The sequence below is a fragment of the Anolis carolinensis genome, chromosome 2, assembly GCF_035594765.1.
Source record: "Anolis carolinensis isolate JA03-04 chromosome 2, rAnoCar3.1.pri, whole genome shotgun sequence".
Taxonomy (NCBI): domain Eukaryota; kingdom Metazoa; phylum Chordata; class Lepidosauria; order Squamata; family Dactyloidae; genus Anolis; species Anolis carolinensis.
The window spans coordinates 104,315,835-104,335,888 of record NC_085842.1 but is presented as its reverse complement, the minus strand read 5'-3'; the positions used below and the strand labels follow the sequence as shown (position 1 = coordinate 104,335,888).

General features: G+C 39.5%; 1 protein-coding gene across 1 annotated transcript; it reads right to left on the bottom strand.

The window, feature by feature from the left end:
* Nucleotides 1–883: 883 nt before the first annotated feature.
* Nucleotides 884–18,485, bottom strand: cxcl14 (C-X-C motif chemokine ligand 14). Its single transcript, XM_003223937.4, has 4 exons — nt 18,155–18,485; nt 17,108–17,213; nt 10,119–10,229; nt 884–2,032 (listed from the first exon to the last, which is right to left on the bottom strand). Exons 1-4 carry the CDS (start codon nt 18,216–18,218, stop codon nt 2,017–2,019), a joined length of 297 nt encoding a protein of 98 aa, XP_003223985.1. The 5' UTR covers nt 18,219–18,485; the 3' UTR covers nt 884–2,016.
* Nucleotides 18,486–20,054: the final 1,569 nt, after the last annotated feature.

The following is a 20,054-nucleotide window of genomic DNA, read 5'->3' as shown; positions in this document are numbered from 1 at the left end:
GAAGGACTGTGACACAAACTCAGCCATAGGTACAGGAGATTGAAACATGCATGTAGATGTGTGTACGTGTGCATGAATGTGTTGGTCTCTCTGGGTGGGAATGATATCCTATAGAAAGCAGAGAGGAGTTTATTAGGAAATATGGAAAGTGGAATTACAGGTAAAGTAGATTCAAGCATGTGTGTGTGTTAGTGTGAGTGTGTTGGTGTCTCTGTCTCTCTGGGTGAGAATGGTATCCTATAGAAATCAAAGAATTAGGAAATATGGAAAATTGGATTATCTGAGCATGCAGCACAGATGTTTCCATCTTTCCTGCAATATTGGGAAATAAGGTGCAAAATGGATGAGAAAGTGAAGCAAAGAACCAGGAAAAGGAAGGAAAGCATATTGGAATGCATTTGCTAAAGGACAAAGTTAAATAATAGGTGGAATATTTGTTTGTGTGAGTGAGAGAGAGGGAGAAAATGAGCCTCACTTACATATATTGTGATCCATCCCATTACCCCACCAAGCTTTTAGTATGTATATAGATACAGGAGAGATACTGCCTTCTCCCTTTGGAGTAGGTTCTTACACACGCTCCTCCAGCAGACAAGAGTTCTTTCTCCCACCCTGGACCTTCCACAGATATATAAACCTCCCTTGCCAAGTTTCCAAGAGACCTCACAACCTCTGAGGATGCCTGCCATAGATGTGGGTGAAACATTAGGAGAGAATGCTTTTGGAATATGGCCATACAGCCCAGAAAACTCACAGCAACCTAGTTTATTACTTATTTCAACATGAATACAGGGTACTCAGTTGGAGAATTACTGCAAGCATACTTCATAAATTCATACTGATAGGGCTCCAGGCTTTTTGATTAAGTGAAAACCCACTTAAGTCCTTTTAAATGTATTTTATTCTTTATTTTTTCCATTTGTCATAGAAAGAAATAAGAAATCTGCATGCAACTTCCTAAATATTCCAAACATTTAAATAGCATATGATAATTTAGCCGTACAATACTTTATGTGGAAAGAGAATATAGGGAAATCTCCTGTAGTATATTTACAATTGCAAAGGTAGTTTTTGTTATTTATATTTTAAAAAGAGGAATGCACTACTTACCGTTGAAAGTATTACATTCAAAGGGAAGAAGAAATGTGAATAAAACAAATATATCCATTTCCCATCAGAGATTTTTCCACCAGTAAAAAGGTACATTTTAATAGGCTCAAACTAAATATCTAAAGAACCATACATGATATTCCCAAAGCTTAAAACATCCCGACACTGAAGGTGCAAACTTTTAAGAAGAACCTCAGAAGGGGGGCGGGTTTCTTTGTATTAAACCACTTTAGAAATGTTTTTCCTTACAAACAAACACACACACATACAAAAGAAAGAGGAAAAAAGAAATAAAAGAAAAGAAGAGGAAAACGCTATCCTATTGTATATCACACACTGAGCAGGGATTTAAAAGTAAACAGCTTATATCTATCTTGTAACCACTGGAAAACCTTATTTTTGAAATTGTGCCGTAGTGTGTATCATCCTATATAAAAAACTGCACCTTACATGCCTCTCTTCTATTGCAAAGGACACATTCAGCTACTAGAAATCTTTACAATAGCATAGAAAGTTTCCCAAGAGGAAGCACTATTTTAGAACATTTTTTTTTTTTACAAATTATGGTTCACTGAATGAGCTTATAAAGCCCAATTTCCAGTCATAGTGATATATGAACTAACCGATGATCTTTTTTAAAAATGATAACTTGTAAATGAAGATTATGTCTCAAGATATTTCTCACTACAAAGAAGGTATGTATGAAATCTAACATGTAAAAGACACGTATGAAATCTGGCTGGTATTTTTTTTTTACAGCTATAAAGTGTAAAAAGTGGTCCTTGGTAAAAAGTGCTTTATAACAATATAGGTTTTGAGTCGCGTCTTGTGAGAAGTCATCTCCTCCAGTTTCTGCCTCTTTCTCATGTTCACCAAATCATCCTGTTTCTTCCAGTAAGTGCTTGCTTACTCTTCATAAACTCTGCAAAAATTAAAAGGGAAACAAATAGAATGAACTTTCCAGACAGGGCTGATTTAAAAAACAAATAACCTCAACAGCTCCACGAGGACCGAAGAAGTAAATAAGACCAATCCAGCAGCTTCCTCAGATCAGCAATTGAATTCCAGATTCTGGATTCTTTTCTTGGGTCAGCAAGTCAAGACAAGCAAAGTGAAGGGAATTAGCTGTCCGATGCCAATATACATTAGGGTCTGGAGAAATTACTCTCATACACTAGGAACAGTCACAATTAAACCTCTCTTGTTCCAGTTCTTCAGCTACTGACTTGAAGGTTGCGTTGCTGACTTGAAGATTGCCTTTTCGAATCCAACCCGGGGAGAGCATGGATGGGCTCCCTCTGTCAGCTCCAACTCCATGTGGGAACATGAGAGAAGCCTCCCACAAGCATGGTAAAACATAAAAAAAACACACCCAGACACCCCCTGGGCAATGTCCTTGCAGACGGCTAATTCTCTCACACCAGAAGCAACTTGCAGTTTCTCAAGTCGCTCCTGACATGAAAAAAAAATTGCCTTACTGCAATTGCTGCACCCATGAGTTTAAATTGCAAGAGTAGTTTGCGCTCAATGAATTTTGGGGTAGGATCTTCCCTTCTTCGTAAGCTCAAGCAATAAAAACCTGTTGCAACCTCTCCTAATTTATGTGTTCTTCCTCTATCAATAACATTGAACCTTCTGTTGCTTGGCTGTGCCCTTTTTTCAACATCTTGATGATGCTTGGTGATGCATTCCTGATGTTTCTCTCTGAAATGATTAGGTTAGGTAAAGGTTTTTCCCCTGACATTAAGCCTAGTCATGTCCGACTCTGGGGGTTGGTGCTCATCTCCATGTCTAAGTCGAAGAGCCAGCGTTGTCTGTAGACACCTCCAAGGTCATGTGGCTGTCACGTATGCATGGAGCACTGTTACCTTCCTGCCTGAGCGGTAACTATTGATCTACTCACATTTGCATGTTTTCAAACTGCTAGGTTGGAAGAAGCTGGGGCTAACAGCGGGAGCTCAATCCGCTCCCTGGATTTGAACTGCCAACTTTTCGGTCACCAAGTTCAGTAGCTCAGCGGTTTAATCCACTGCACCACTGAGGGCTCCCTGAAATAATTATAATTCCTGATCATAATTCCCAGAATCCCTACACTAATACATTCAGCAATGTGGCTCCTTACTGTCATCATGCATATATCTCTTTAAGAATATATCAAGAGTTGTGCTGGGCCAGACAAAATACAAGAGCTCTGGATTTCTATCCTCCTTACGTTTCTAGTTTACAGTGATATTCAGAATGTACAAATCCAGACACATTTCTGCCCTCTGCAAAAACCTTGAAACAGTTTATTTGGTTTCCCTGTTTACTGAGCAGCCTTAGGCATGATTACTCTACGTATATATAATACTAGCTGTGCCCGGCCACGCGTTGCTGTGGCGTATGGGAATTCTTTGTTAGGTAGGTGGAATAACAGTGAATAGCTTTGTAGCCTGAAAGCCTGGTCATTTTCTTATGTGAATCCTTGTTTGGTGAGGTGGAATAGAAAGGAATAGGCTTGCGGCTTGGAAGGTTAGGTAGTTGCCTTTTAGGGGAATGTTTTTTTGGGGTGGTAGAATGGTAATGAATAGTCTCGGTGGTTCAAAGCCTGGGTGCTTGCTACCTAGGGGAAATCTTTGGTTGGTCAGCTTCAGAGTAGTATCACTGTTTCAAAGCCTGGTCACCTTTTACGAATGTTAATCTTTTATTGGTGTGGTTGAATTGCACTGAATATCCTTGCAGCTCCAATGTCTGGCTGTATTTATTATGTTGTATTTTATATATATATTACAAAATATAGAAAGCATGGCACATTGCCTGTTGTGGGTTCTGGCCTTTTTTTGATGTTGTGATTGTGTTTTTTGTGTGATTGTGTTGTATCTTACTGGAGGCAGGGATGATGGATTGTGTTGCCAATTTTAGAGTTTGGGGGGTGTTGGGTTTTGTTGTTTTGTGAGTCGCCGTGATGCCAAAAGCCTTTTATATATATAGATGATGAGCATGGAAAGTTACTTTTAAGAAATAAATTGTTGCCATTACACAGTGTGTTTTTTAAGAAAATGATATGTTATTACTCACTCCAAAAACATATTTGCATTAATCTTCATTTCTGCTGTATGTAGCAATCGACACTCAGGCTTTTAAAGTATCTGTTATGTTGTTTATACCTTTGTTATATTGTTTTAAATTACTGTTTTAATTACAGTTGTATGTAATGCTATGTTGTTGTTTTTGGGCTAGTCCCTGTATAAGCCGCCCCAAGTCCCTTCGGGGGAGATGGAGGAGGGATACAAGAATAAAGTTGTTGTTATTATTATTATTATTAATATTATTATTATTCTCAGTGGCTTTTTGATACTTTTAAAAACAAAAGAAACTTCAGACTGAAACAAAAGCAACATTACAATAGAAAAGTTTCTGTGACATGTCTCTAAACATGCCTTTGAAAACTTTGACAAGTGACTAGAAAAAGCTACTTTTGATAAAATGTTATTTCCAAGTTCTTGTTCTCTTGAAACATAGTCCTAGGCAAATATGCATAGAATTGTGGTTTTAAATATGAACTATCTGTATTTCATACATGGCTTGCAAAATTTGAGATACTACATTCATGTAAATGAGAGCCAGAAGTGCTCTAGTGATTTGAGTATTTGACTAAGGACTTTATCACACAAAGCAGGCAGATTGGCACTGCAGCTGGATAATCATCTTTAGTGACAGCCCCTATCACACATCACTGTGTGCATTCTGCCCCTGTGATTCTTACATCAGGAGCTCCCAATCCTGAAAAAAATCCCCTCACTTATATTGGTGTAATGGGTCCCTTCTGCTTCTATGTTTGCGTACTGGCAGTAAAGTGGTATCAGGGAAAGGATTCTCCCCCTCTCCCTTCCTCCTTGTTTTTTCCAAGCTGGCTGTTCTCCTTTCATTTTATATTTATTGTGTGTTTAAATACAAGATTTCCACAATTGTGATAATAATGGTGGTGATGATGATAATGATCGGACTGAAATATAATAGGACTGCATTAGTTCAAGAAGATTTCAAGGATTTGTGGAGGTATTACTGTGGGACCACTAAATGGCAAATTGGTGCAACTGCAGTAATGAAGAGAAACATGATATCAGAGGTGCTCAATGTAATATGTATCCGCTATCAATGATAATGTGACTGTAATGGAATAATGGGGCCCCTGGTGGTGCCGCAGATTAAACCGCTGAGCTGCTGAATTTGCAGACCAAAAGGTTGGCGGTTCAAATTCAGAGAGCGGGGTGAGCTTCCGCTGTTAGGCCCAGCTTCTGCCAACTTAGCACTTTGAAAACATGCAAATGTGAGTAGATCAATAGGTACTGCTCCAGCAGGAAGGTAATGGCACTCCATGCAGTCATGCCAGCCACATGACCTTGGAGGTGTCTACGGACAACACTGGCTCTTTGGCTTAGAAATGGAGATGAGCACCAACCCCCAGAGTCAGACACGACTAGCCTTCATGTCATGGGAAAACCTTTGCCTTTTAAATGGATTAATGCATTAGTGTGATAATGCCAAAGGACTATGCAGACCAGGGTTGAAATTCTCAACTATAGCCATGGAAACTCACAGGATGATCTTGGCAAACCCCCTCTGAACAAATCTTGCCACAAAAAACCATGAAAAACTTAACTTAGGGTCTCCAGAAATGACTTGAAAATGCAAAAAAACAACCACCACCATTTATCTGAATAAACTACAACAGCAGAATGATAATTAGGTTCAGCATTCTTTCTGGGAAAGGAAAGAGGGACTTCCATAGCATTGATCTTTAAAAACCTTTAACACCTAATTTAAGAACTAACCAATAGACTCAGTCCAGCCTCTCCTGGCAAGATCCCTGCTGACCTCTATGGTAGCAGGACTGGATGCCATGAACTGCCTGTTTAGTGCTTTGTCAGTCCCTTAAGCCTGTATTACCAGAGAGGCTTGCATGCGAGCTGGCTCTTTGTTCTTCAGAGTTCATCTGCTTCTGCTGTTCCACCCCAGGGCAGGTGTGCAGAAGTTCAATGAGCCCTGATGCTAAAGGCAAAGGGCTATTTACATAAGCTTCTATTCATCCAAGCTGCAGAAAAGCAAGGGTGCTCCTATGAGCAATATTTGGGCTATTTAGTCTGATAACTAAGCATTTACTTTGTTCTTATGCCACAAACGTCTTCTGAGTAAGTTGTGCAATGGTTTTTGTTTTGTTTTTTTTTTTGTTTTTTTTTGGGGGGGGGGTGTTAAATATTAACACTGTCTTGGATTTGTGCACCAGTACACAAGCCCTCAGACAGAGACACAAGCTGGCAGGTGAAATGACAACGGAACGGCTGTACCATAAGAAAAATGCAGGAGTGAGATGTCATGTTCCTGCAAGCAGGAGTTTCCAATGACTAATATTTGATCTCCTTTGAAAACCCATTTCAGAATATTGGGTTTGCATCATTAAAATGGCTGGCCACTACTAGTGACTAGTGTCATAGGTGCTTATTGGCATGATACACCCCGGTGGCAAAGAGCGTTAAAGCGCTGAGCTGCTGAACTTGCAGACTGAAGGTGCTCTTCTGCACCAACCCCCAGAGTCAGACATGACTGGACTTAACGTCAGGGGAAACCTTTACCTTTACCTACACCATAAAAGGAGCAATAGGTTTTCTCTGTTGAGCATAGTAAAAGGTAAAGGTTTCCCCTGACGTTAAGTCCAGTCATGTCTGACTCTGGGGGTTGGTGCTCATCTCCATTTCTAAGCCGAAGAGCTGGCGTTGTCCGTAGACACCTCCAAGGTCATGTGGCCAGCATGACTGCATGGAGCGCCGTTACCTTCCCGCTGGAGAGGTACCTATTGATCTACTCACATTGGCATGTTTTCAAACTGCTAGGTTGGCAGGAGCTGGAGCTAACAGTGGCCGCTCACACCGCTCCCGGGGTTTGAACCTGGGACCTTTCGGTCTCCACTCAGTGCTTTAATGCACTTCGCCACTGGGCTTCCTCTGTTGAGCATGAAGCACCACAATTCGAGTTGTTCTTTATTGGACATACATAGGTAAATCCTTACAGACTGGGTATCTTAACCAACCTAACTTATTTTCCAAAACTGACCCCCAGATCAGCTCTTGAATACAGCACCTGGATATGTCAGGGGCAGATCCAACCCATACAATTAAGAGAATTACAGGAGGATAAGTTAGAATGACTGAAGCCTTTCAACTAGTATATTGCCCATAAACAGCCATTGCATCATGTTCTCCCATATAAAAACATTTAGGTCATTCTGCTTCTTTACAGAGGTTCAAAGTTTTTCTAGCCAGCCTAGTCAGTATTGATCTCTTCTGACTCAAATAGCTTGCTATTCCGAATATCGATATATCTGATATTGGTTTACAGGTTATATTTCTATAGAGCATTTTTGTCTACTCAGAAAAAAATGCTAAGACATTTGGGATTTTTAAGAAATGTGACAATTTTTCATTAATGATTGTGAGAGACTCTTTATTAATTAATCAGGTGATGCTGATCAGTAACAATGGTTTCTACTCATATAAATGAAAATATCCACTATTCAAAAGTAAGGCTAGGCCTACATGGCAAAAAATAATGTCAACTTTTTCAGTCCCTTAACTACTTAGGGCGTTTAGCTGCTTTAGTGAACCACATGACACATGGCTGGATTCACAATGAAATTGCTGCATTCAAGTGCTAATCTACATGAGTGGAATAAAAGATTTACCCTGGATCTTCCTGGAAGCTCCAGAGTGATCCCAGTTTCAGAAGTGCAGACAAGTGGATCCAGCTTGAATCCAGCTTGACCCACTGTTCACACTGCCAATTGATCAACTGCTGCATCACTGCCAGCAACAAACTCTCTCCCAATGGCTAGCTAGAAGTGTCAGATTTCTGACTATGTCTTATTGGAGGCCGGAAATGTGACATTGCCAACAAATCCCTGGGAGAGAGCTGCTTGCTGTTAGCAATGTGGAAGCCCTGATATACCCTCAGACTGGTCAGCTGGGTGGACAGCAAAGGGGAAACTCCGGGGCTGCATTGGAGAAACTCCAGACCCCTTTGAACCAGATTTTCTAGTAAGTGGGGACAGGGCAATGCTTTTGTGTCTGTCAGGATAGCAATCCAGCTGTTTAGACTGATGCACAGTCCAGGGTACTCTGAAGTTTCCACTAAGCTCTGGAGTATCTCCCAACTTTGTCAAAAGTTGATACAGAATTCTGGTCACTGGATTTCATTGTTTTCACCCAGTATTTAAAAATAAAAGATGGCATATTTAAGCACTCCTATGAACTTAAATGAGAAAGTAAAAATGTGCCTTCTGATGCTGGGATAAATAACAGGGCTGGGTGTATCTGTGTTCTGCAGACATAGGTAATAATGTGAGCAGCTTTAGATCAGCGAATGGAGCTTCTGTTGTATTTGCGGATTTTGTTTTCAGCTAGTCACAATGATCCATCAGAGTCAGAGTGACATTATAGATCTGGCAAGCCAGAAAAATAATAAAATTAAAGAGTTAAGCTGGAGACCCCAGCTATTATCACTGACACCACAGCCGGTGGTATGATGCATGGCATCTGGACATTGTCTAGGCAGGCTTAAATCTGAAGAGCCTAAGGTTTTTTGTTACCCTAAGGCAAATCTTTAGCATTAATTAATCTGTTAATCTGAATCTTCTTTTTATTTGTTATAAATAGTTGCCTTTCAAAAATAAGCAAGGAAAAATGAAGTTACATAACAGTTGACATTTAGCAGTACAAATCATTCTCTCCAGCTTCTAAAGGGCTGCCACAAGGAAATCTTGTGTGTGTGTGTGTGTGTGTGTGTGTGTGTGTGTGTGTGTGAGAGAGAGAGAGAGAGAGAGAGAATGTCAACATGACGAGAAGAATGAAAAACAAGGCTCACTGGGAAGTAAATCTCATTGAACTTTAGGGAATGTATCTCTAAGCAAACACCTTCAATTCAGGGACAAGCTCACCTGCTGTTCAAGAATTTAAGTTGGTGCCTTCTAAGGTAACAGAAAATAGTATGCTACCTGCTTTGGCTTTGGTATGAGTCTTGAAATTCCCTTCTGTCATGCAAGCTGCTCAGAACACCATTATTATTGTGTGCCTTCAGGCCTTTCCAATTTATAGGAACCTATCACAAGGTTTTCTTGGTAAGGTTTGTCCAGAGGGTGTTAGCCTTTCCCTTCCTTTGATGCTGAAGGAGTATGACTTGTCCAAGTTAACCCAGCAGGTTCCCATGGCCAAGTGAGGATTCAAACTCTGGTCTCCTGAACCATATTCCAATGCTCAACCCACACTGGCTCTCTCAGAATACCATACGTAGGACTTAATCTCATGTTGTTTTCCCCAACCCATGAGGTGGAGTAGGCAGAGAGAGTATCAAGCAAATTTCTGGTTGGAAACAGAATTTGAAAAAGTTAATAATTTGAACAGTGGGTATCCTTGCTGGCTTGTTCAGTTTAACAGTTCAGCTATGTATATCGGCAGCTGTACATTCACAATACAAGTCAGGGGAACAACCTCAGGATATTCACTCACAGGGAAGGTCATAAAGACCTTCATTCAAGGAAAACAAGAATTTGGGAGGAATGGCAAACATAATTTCAGTTCAGCAATTAATTTTGTCTTACCTCATTTCGTCAAATTTGTCTTAAACTTGTTAGATCATGTATTTAAAACCTTGAACTGAGTTGAATGCATGAGTATGTTTGATCTGTAGATTCCAAAACATACTTAATTTTTTAAACAGAACCTCCTTTGGCAGAAATATACTGGGCCATGGTAACCTGGAATGTTAGGTTTCTTTTTCTTCCTTTTTAAAAATCTGGTGTTTGACTTGGTAGCAGAGCCTTATTTCTTTCAAGCTAGATTGAACTCACAGAATGAAAGCCAGGAACACCAACATGCCTGTCACTGTGATTTCAGGTCAAGCATTCAAGATGCATCATCACTGCCTAAATGCACACATTTGATTTCAGTTATCCCATGCAGGGTCTGATTAATACGCACCTCTCTTTCTCTTTCCATATTGTGTACCACTTAAGTAATCTTTTTGTACTTGGGAGTTTAGGATGCAAGCAGTACTGATGTCCACCTCGGAACCTTGATTTCATTGTGACTCTGAAATGAAAGACAAATGGTCAGTTCAGACTAGCTGTTCTACTTTTAAGCAACTTTTAAACACCATAATAGCCTGGTCTTTAGAGATGTTGGGTACAAATGATCTCAGATATGTTTCCTTCCCCTTGTGTTATATTGCTATGGTTTTAACCACCCATAAACTGGTTTGTCTGAGCTGTGTGTGATGTCATGACATGTTTATGAATAGTACAGTGTTTGAGCAGCTGCAGTCATGTTTGGAGTACCAGAAATGCTGAACAAATTGTTTTTATGTGTTATTAGCTCAGACATCATCAAAGAGATGTAGGTGGGACCAAAGGCTTTGCAGGTGGGAGGATAGTCTTGCTACAGTCTTCTTTGGTTGGAAAAATTATTTGCCATGCTGGGTAAATGTTCAGCACTCATGTACTGCCACAACTGCAAATGTCCAATAGACCTGCCTTAAGAGCCAGCAACCAAAATGAATGATGGAGGTCTGTTATGCTGAGAGCAGAATGACATTTCAGCCCGCCCCTCCAAGAGCAATCCTTGGTGCAACAATCAGAAGCAGGGCCCCATTGCCACTCCTGTTCCCACCACCGATCATTGGGAGAAGGGGCATGGAATGATCCTTCTCCTGCACCCTGATCACCAACAGACTAGACTTCCCTTGATCATTATGGCTGCTGGTCATTAAGGCAGGTTTGACGATTGGTATGGGGATATTTTTAACCAGTATGCTATTTTATGCTTTCAGTTCATTCTTGATGGATTCAGATAGCTGTGTGTAAAAGGCCAGAAACTGACAGGGCTAGAAATAAGAAGACTCACATCTGGATTCTGGAGCTCCATGTAGACAGGTTACTAGAGCTGCTGGCCAAAGATTTTTGGACTTGTCATGTCCTTTCAGACTCTTGAGTCACTCTGTCCTAACAGAAAGCCCTTTAGCTTCACTTGACTTATTAAAGTGATGCGTGTTTCCATGTCATACTTGGCCCTTGCCAAGTTGGAAAACCATCAGTCTTGACTGAATCTGTGCCAGGAGTTAACGGTTTGTCCTGTAAGGACTTGTTCTCCTTCCAGCTTTCCTGTCTGCCTGTCTTGCTCATTCTCACCCTAAGTCTTTCCTCAAGCTTTAGCCTTCTTGCCTTTCTGTGGTACAGCATCCTCACACGGCCTTACATTGAACAGATATATAATTATACTTGATGACTTTTTCAGAATTTATTGGTAACAGGTTTTCTGCCCCATATATATCTATATTCCAGCTGTACTCCTTAAAATTCCTTACCTGGGATGGAATGTAGAACATCTTAATGGCAGAGCAATTCACATTACCTGTGAACAATGGCCACTTCATGACAAGACACATGGTTTTAAATAGGTGCACTCTGAGTCAATTTTATAAAATTCCCTCCATTCTGTAGTTATATCAATTTAAATAGTTTTTAGGATAGCTGATTTTTTTTTTACCATCAAATGTTAAATCTACCATATGTTACCAAATGTGATTCTTTTTCGAACAAAAGCTCCAGCTTAAATGAAAAGCATATTGTTATCTAAGACTTGGAATTTATTCACAAAAGGTTTTGTATTATAATATCTTTGAATGCAAGAGAATGGAACTGGATATTGATCCCATGCATGAATTCATACAGCATTTCAGTAATAAAGCTAATAACTCGGGAGGTATCTGGAGCTGTTCACACCAAGTCAAACTTTATTTTTCAAATTAGACTTAAATGCAATCTCATAAAGCATTTACAGAGTAACTATATGTGTATTTATATGCAAGAACAACCACGGAATTAGGTTCCATCTACGCTGCCATGGAATGTGGATTCAAATTGCATTAGATGGTGGTGTAGATGGGGCCATAGTCTCACCTTAAGGCTACAATCCTGTATATAGTTACCTGGAAGCAAATCCTGCAGAACACAGCGAGGCTTACTTCTGAGTAGCCATGCTGAGATTAGACCATGACAGAAAGACTGAACAAAATAAAGAGAGAGAGAGAGAGAAAGGGGGGAGGGGGAGGGAGGGAGGGAGGATGGGACACTAAAAGATAACAACTTTTTTTGGATTGCCTAATAGCTACTGGAAAGTGGGTAATGAAAGCTGGGGAGGAGAGATGTGTATCTCACACTGAAAGAGCCTTAATCATGTGTGTTTTCTTGCTTTTTCTCTGAGAGTGGAAAGTTTCCTAATGAGCATTTCATTTACATTTGTACCTCACGGCTTCTGCGTTTCCTTCGACTGCCAAATCTGGCTGAGCTTCTAAAGGTTTGGAGCACACGTCTCTCCCATACTCATCCTGGAAAAGCTTGTGATTGTTTTCTTGACGGCCTTTCAGGATCCAGCTTCTGCTGGCACCTTATTTGTGAGAGCATAGGGCTGTTTGGTTTTCCCATCAGGCAGGCAAACTTTGAGGCTCAGACTTCGGTCCTTGGCAGCCCATGCTTGGGCAGGAAAGCTTCACACTGCTTTTGTTATGCTGATGCACATTTCTGAACTCTTTGTCAGTTGATGGGTTACTGATGTAATGGAGACATAACTGTGTATGCAACCAGACTCGAAAATGGCTACCTCTGTACCTTATGGGTTCTTGGTAATTTGTAAGGACCTGTCAGGAAAGGAGGTCACTGGCACACTGGTGAGCGAGGAGGGCGGTTGGAACATCCATTTCCTGATACTCCCATAGAAGCTTTGGCTCATATTCTTGTGTTAAGGAGAGGAGGGAACAAGAAGGGAAGGGTTGCCCGCTTTCTTGGCCATGGAGTGAGTGTTGGGAGCTGGTACAAAGCAGCCGAAAAGCTCTGTGTGAACATCTTCCCCCAATCCAATGGCACCTCTAACATTTATTACAAAATAAAAGTGCTGAAATATTTTGGGAACTAGAATTTAGCCCTTCAAATAACACCTTCACAATTGAGACTAAACACCAGAAATAATTCATGAACTTCCTACACTACTTCCCTGAAAGCCGTCAATTCCTATTGTTCCCCTCCAGTCCCCAAATAGTGATGCAAATATTTTTTCTGGCTTCAGATCCCACACTCAGGTCTTAAGGAGCCCATTTTTAAAATGCCAATGAAACACTACTTTCATCTTCTGAGCTTCTCTTTCTATTGGTGTCTGAAGATAATTCTGTCTCCAGATGAATGCTTAGTAGATCATGAAGTCAAAGATGTTCTGAAATTCATTTTTCTTCTCCCCATTTTGCACTAGTTGTTCATGAAATTTCAACTTATCATAACTGCTGTGTTGTTACTCTGAATGCTATGTTGTGTGTGTGTGTGTATATATATAGTGCTATATTTTCATGATAAACAAAGTGTATGATGTGATGCAAATCATAAAACACTTAATTTTGTGACATACCATATCCACAGATAAAATATAACCTGAGTACCAGATCTTAGTGACTCATGACAAAGGTGTAATAGATTGTTGGGTTTATGCAGATTTATATTCAATCTGTATTTTTGTTGGGTATTGTTTAATGGTGGTTGTTTAGAAAACACTTCCTGACTACTGATCCCCTTGTTTCATTGAACAGTGGTATGGCTGCTATCACTATGCTTTTCAGTTATGTTGCTAGGTGTGTTGGTTTTATGACTGCCCATTGATGTGCTTGATTGCATGCTGTATTGTTGTATTTTTATATCTGATGGCTCTTACTGTTATATTAGTATAGATAGATTCAGGGACAATTTTTGTGCAGAGAATATACTTTCATGTTTTTTTAAAACTGACCCAATTTGAATTCAACTTTCAGCTCTTACAGAATCTTAAACATGTAATTTTAGGACAAACTTATAACTATAATTAAGAGTCAGTGTGGTTTAGTAATTTCAATGTTGGATTAGATTGTTGGGAAACTAGGATTTTAATCTCTGTTTGGCCATGGAAATCTACTGGGTGACCTTTGGCAAGTCACACTTGAGCCTCCCAGCCTCACAGGAAGGCAATGTCAAACCTCCTCTGAATTAGTCTTGCCAAGAAAAACCTACAATAGGGTCATCATAAGCTGAAATAAATCAGAAGATAGATAACCATTGCTATAAATCATGGATCTCCCAACTGTGGGCCACAGGCTGGATGTGGCCTTCCAAGGTCATTTACCGGCTCCCATGCTAAATTTTACTTAGATTTGCCCTAAGTATGAAATAACTGGAAGGCACAACAACAAGAATCCTAATTAATGTGACTATCTCATCAGCCAAAAGCAGGCCCACACTTCCCATCAAAATACTGATAACTTTATGTTGGTTAACATTGTTCTTCATGGTAGTCCAACTGCAGATAACAAATGGAAAGACCACAGAAAATATCTAGTAAGGAGCTTTTGTTTCTTTAAACAGCACTTCCCAGAAGATTTACGGAGCCACTGGCAGATGTGATGCTTTTTGTTCTGCTACTCCCTGCATGTGGAAGGGTACAAAAAAGGACCAATGATCTGCTCAGGAACTGAGGCAAATAAATACACTCCAGCAGCCCTAGATTTAGAAACTATCTTTTACACAGTAGGATAAAGATAACAATGTGGAATCGGATAAGTTTAAGTGGAAAATATAGTATTGAACAGTTACAACGTTCCTAACGGCAACATTGATCTTGGGACTTCTCATAGGAAAATTCAGGCTATCTTAATGGTTAGAATTGCCTAGATTTCAAAAAAGGTACTTCTCTATCCATACAATTCTATACGAGAATAATGATCAATGTGATCAACTAATTCTACTTCCATTATGGTAGGAGAACCATTGTAAATTAAGTGAATACCCTGAGGTGTTTGTTTTAAGTCCTCACATGTATAAAAGTGTTTGCTTTTGACAGAAACTTCAGGGCAAACAAGAAAACTGAGGCAAACAGAGTCAGTCTGGAATATCAGCATACAAAGACATCTTAAATACTGAGAGAACATAGTAGGTAGCATAAGTTTTCACAGACTCTAGGGTGTATTGATACTGTAGAATGAATGCAGTTTGACACCACTTTAATTGCCATGGCTCACTGCAACAGAATCATGGAGCTTGAAGTTTTACAAGGTTTTTAGCCTTCTCTACTAAAGCGTGCTGGTGCCTCACCATACAACAAATATCAGGATTCTATAGTATTGAGCCATCAGTTAAATTGGTGTCCTTAGTTCTTTTAATTCTAAAATTCTAATTAATAATTGTATTAATTCTAAAAATTCATTAATTTTATAGTTCAGATACACCCAGTCTACTTTTTCAGATCTCTCAGTGAATCTCTAAGATCCTATAAGATCCTTTTGTAGAGCTGGTCCAGTATCTGTCAGGTTTCTCTCATATTCATTCACGGAGAACTGATCATTTCAGTGGTTCTTAACAGTGTTCAGCTATAAAACCACAGGCACTTGCTATGTTGCAGAGACAGACCTTGACAAAATTCAGTAGAGAAAAACATGCCATCCAATAATTATCTTTTTCAGTTTTATACCAAGCATGCACCAGCTATTGGTGCCTGAATTCCTGGAGAATCCCACTTGGCTGACAAACAAATGGTTCCCCAATCAATTCCACATAGTAATGACTAGAGCCAAGCTAGAACACAGCCTCTATTGAATAGAGATACTTTTTGGATCTCTCTGTACTGTGTATAACCTGAGTGAATATGGGACCTATAGCCGGCGCGTTTCTTTTCCAGATCTGTTGCTTTGTTCTGAACCAGAGCTTGGCTCTAGTTACACGGTTGTAGAAGATGCCCAAGACACAAGAAGCCACTGGTTATTTGGAATAACATTCTTCAGCCAGTCCGCAATTTCATAGACCTTTGCCATGCAGGGGCAACATGGTCAAATGTAGCAATAAAGATCATGGAGCCATTCCTCGTTTGTTCCCATTCTCCACTTGATTTAGAATTTGGAAGGGAACAGTCTCATTCCAGGCAGCGTTGCTATTGCTGAGAGTGCCTAAGCAGAGTGGCGGTGTTTCTAGGATCAGCTTGCAGAAACAAGACCCAGCTATGACGGTGAACCACAGCATTCACTCTCTTTCTCAGCAGAGAACAAGTTGGCTACCCTTGTTATGTAACTAGTTCCGAAGGCAGCATCCGCTGGAGCTGGAATCCTAATTGTTTTTATTTAACATCCTTTGCTTAGCACATTTACACAAATGACATGGTAATGCGTGTGTGTGTGGTAGAGTTTTTATCTTTTTTTTTTTAATTAGCATGTCTCACGGTGAATTGGAATGATCTCATTGAAAGTGGTACATGTTAAAACATGTCCCCAAAGAGGCAGAGGTAATGCTGAAGTTCAGAATAAGTGCTTTGATTTATTACAATCAGTTACTCAGCCCAATCAAGAAAAGTTTCTTAGATACAGCCCAATATTTCTGTAGAAGAAAGTCCCACTGAGATTAATGGGATTTATTCTTACAGAGCTGGGCTCAGGGTTGCAACACAGAAATTGCATTAATAACATCCTGCACATAATTAAATTGCCTTAATACCATTAAATAAAATGGGATTAAAGAGTTACACTGTGCTCCAGCTTTCTATAATAGATTATTTGGTTACTTTTCTGCTGTGTAAATAAGATCAGCTTATGGAATTGTGCCCGACAGACAGATATTGATTGATAGTTGTATGTGCATTCTAATGTTATCTGTAATTGCAGGAATTAATTCACAATTTCCACATTAAGCCAATTCAGAGTGCATTCCATTTATACGAGAGTAAAGTTCACTGAAATCAATGCAACATATTTTTGAACAAGCAAGCATAGCATTGCATTATTATTCTTATAAGGTGGGATGTTTTCAGAATAGTTACTGAATGTGTTAGCAAACTGTAAAATATTGTTTTAAAAAAATTGCACAGGAAAAAAGCCTGAATGCAAATGCAATACCCACATAAAAAGCAGGACTTACATGATCATTCTTTCTTTGCAATATGGATACTTTGGCCTCTCTTCAAGTTTCTGTATATCAGAGAATCTGATCTTGGGGCCCTTTCGTAAGCATTTGCATTTTGATCCTACAAGAAAAAAGTTTTTCCTTATTTATATATGGAAAGCATTGCATTGCACAAACACTTAATATAGCTCCCACTTCAACTCTTTTAATCATATTGATGAACTACTGTACTTTTAACATCTGTAGAAAAAGTTGTTCTATCTGAGCAAGATGTTAATGCCGCAATCTTAGAGGCACCTTAAATTTAACTGAAGTCAGTTGGGTATGCACCTTTTTCATGTGTGTCTGCTCAGAGGTAAGACCCACTGGATTTATTAGGACCAACATTGAATTAATTATGCTCAGAGTTTCAGCTTTAGTGCTTGAAGTCATGTGGCAATCCTTCCTATTAAAACTACACCTGCTGTGATCAAACTTAATGGCAAGGGTAAATTAAGAAAAATAAAACCATGTTAAGGACATATATAATCAGATTAATTAAAGATGCCTTTGGCTGTTTTTCACTTCTTTACTTTTGTCACTTTTTAAAAGAAGCATAAAAAGTTCCTTAGCCCTCTTTCATTTACGAATGGTAACAAATAAAAACCTCCCAAATCTTTATCAAAACTGAACCTGTGATAAACTCAAAACCTCCTCTGAAGTCATGGAACTGAAACTTGGGAAGACTGCTGAATCTAGCTGTTGCAGTTTAAATCCATTCACTTTGGGAATTCTGAATTTCTGTGTTAGGATTAATAGATATCCAAAAGAGTTCAGACTAAATGCAGGGAATTCTAGCTCACAATGCTCCCTTAAACTCAAAAAGTAAAATACTAAGTGGGACGAGATATAGAAGTTGCCCTTTTCCCCTTGCACTTTTCATTTTATAAATCTGTTTTAAATGCCTAGATGCAACTCTCAAGGACAGAAATACATTTCAGTCAACTACATAAATAGGCAGTGAAGATGAAAAGACAGACAGAGAATAATAAAATGGGTGTCCGCCAGGAACCTGTAACTTACCTTCTACGCTGTTAAAGCAGATTACAATGAACAGCAAGAGGAAAACTACTGTCAAGAGCTTCATGATGCGAAGATCTCAGGGACCCTAAAAGTATGTTCACTCAGCTCTCCCTTGAATGAGATGCTTTCTCTTCTTTCTCTTTTTCAAAAGGTCTGAGGCAGTGGTCAGAGTGAGGCTTGGTGTTGCCAGCCAGGCTATGAATGTGGAAGTCACTGCCTCTAATCTGCTCTCCCGGTTGCTGTGCTCTGGCAGTCTGTCAGTTTCAGCTGCTCTTTGCCTGAGCACGGACGCTTTGCTCCTCTTTTAAAACAGCTCCTTCTGCCCTTTCCTAAAGCTCATTAATATGCAGAGAGACTCAATTACTTTCAGCAATTTTGCAATCCCCACAAAAGGGGAGGGACTTACAGGGAGTGGAAAATAGCTGATTCTGCTGAAGACTGCTGAGCATTTTGAGGGATAATAACACACATTATAGAGAAAGAGAAGGTGAGGCAGAGTGAGTGGATGGGTGGGTAAGAGTTGTCTCTTACCTACCCATCTCCCTATCTCCCACCACGACTGCATCTTTGAAAAAGCAGGGCCAAAACTTCACAAGGTGCTGTTAAGAACAATATGCTTGTTTATGTCAGTGCCTTCAATTTGGCTGTCAACTTATGGTGATCCCACAAATTTCATTGAGTTTTCCTTAGCAAGGAATATTCAGAGATAGTTTTGTCAGACCTTTCTATGAAATATAGTCTACAGCACCTGGTATTTGTTAGCCATCTCCCATCCAAGTAGTGCTGCTCTTATTTAGCTTCTAAAATCTGACAGTATCTGGTTCTTGTAGGGGTGAACATGCAGAATGTTTGTGTTTAGGCAAACCCCGCTTGCTTAATGTGCAAAAACAACAAAAGTCCTCTGAGAACTTTAAGGCAGAGTCACTAGCATATTGCAATATGTTTTGGTGACCCAGAATGCTGGACGATTCTTCAAATATGCTGTGGGCCTTTGATATCTGCTGGGGGTTGGTTCCAGGACTCACTCTTGATACCATCAGCAGTGGATGCTCAAGACCCATAGTATACAATGATGTTGTTAAATGATGTCTGTTGTGTAAAATGGTAAAATCAAGGTTTGTTTTTATGATATATATTTTTAAAAATTATCCCTGGATAATGGAATTTATGGAATTGGAGGGCTCACTGTATTCCCCATAAGATAAGCTTTGCTTTATTTTAGAAGTGTTTCGGCTCCTTAGATATCATGGAAATGCAGGTTTTAGTTTGAATATTTTAATATGATAATCAATCCAATTGCAATGGAGAAAATTGCTGCTAAGAATCTGAAATTTATTTATTTTCAAATTGGCCATAAATATGATATAACAATTTCTGCATGGCACTTTCATGTCTCAGGAGTCTGGTTTTGACCCATGATATGGGATTATTTGTTGATTATTAACTTCTTTCTCCTAAATGTTATCACAATCATTGAGAGAGATGACATATCTAGTTTTATATAAAAAGGAATAATTATTTGATAGAGCTTATGATATGCATGCAAAAGATCTCGTGTTTACTTTCATGTATCTGCAGAGAAGTCTAAAGAAAGTACTCCTTCTGAAATCTTGGAGCATTAATTAGTGTGAACAATAGTGAGCTAGATGGATCTATGGTCTGACTTGTTATAATGAAGCTTGCTGTTTTAATATACCAACAAGAAACTTTGTTCAAACAGTCAGTGTCATCGTATATAAGTTCAAATATATAGTCAGTGTTGTGCCAGAAATCCTTGCATGGCTATGGTGTGGCTACTCTGTTATCGAGCCATCAGTTTGTGAACTCTCCCCATATATGTTGCCACAATACTGCAAATCACATGGGTGGCCAGCTGCATCAATAGCTTGCAACATGAACC

What these genes read in the sequence shown, in the direction of transcription:
- cxcl14 (XM_003223937.4), bottom strand. Translation starts at nt 18,218, where the DNA reads ATGAAGCTCTTGACAGTAGTTTTCCTCTTGCTGTTCATTGTAATCTGC. An exon ending in CTGCTTTAACAGCGTAGAAG is followed by an intron (nt 17,214 to 18,154) that starts GTAAGTTACAGG and finishes TTTTTCTTGTAG; the next exon opens with GATCAAAATGCAAATGCTTA. An exon ending in TGCAAAGAAAGAATGATCAT is followed by an intron (nt 10,230 to 17,107) that starts GTAAGTCCTGCT and finishes CTTTCATTTCAG; the next exon opens with AGTCACAATGAAATCAAGGT.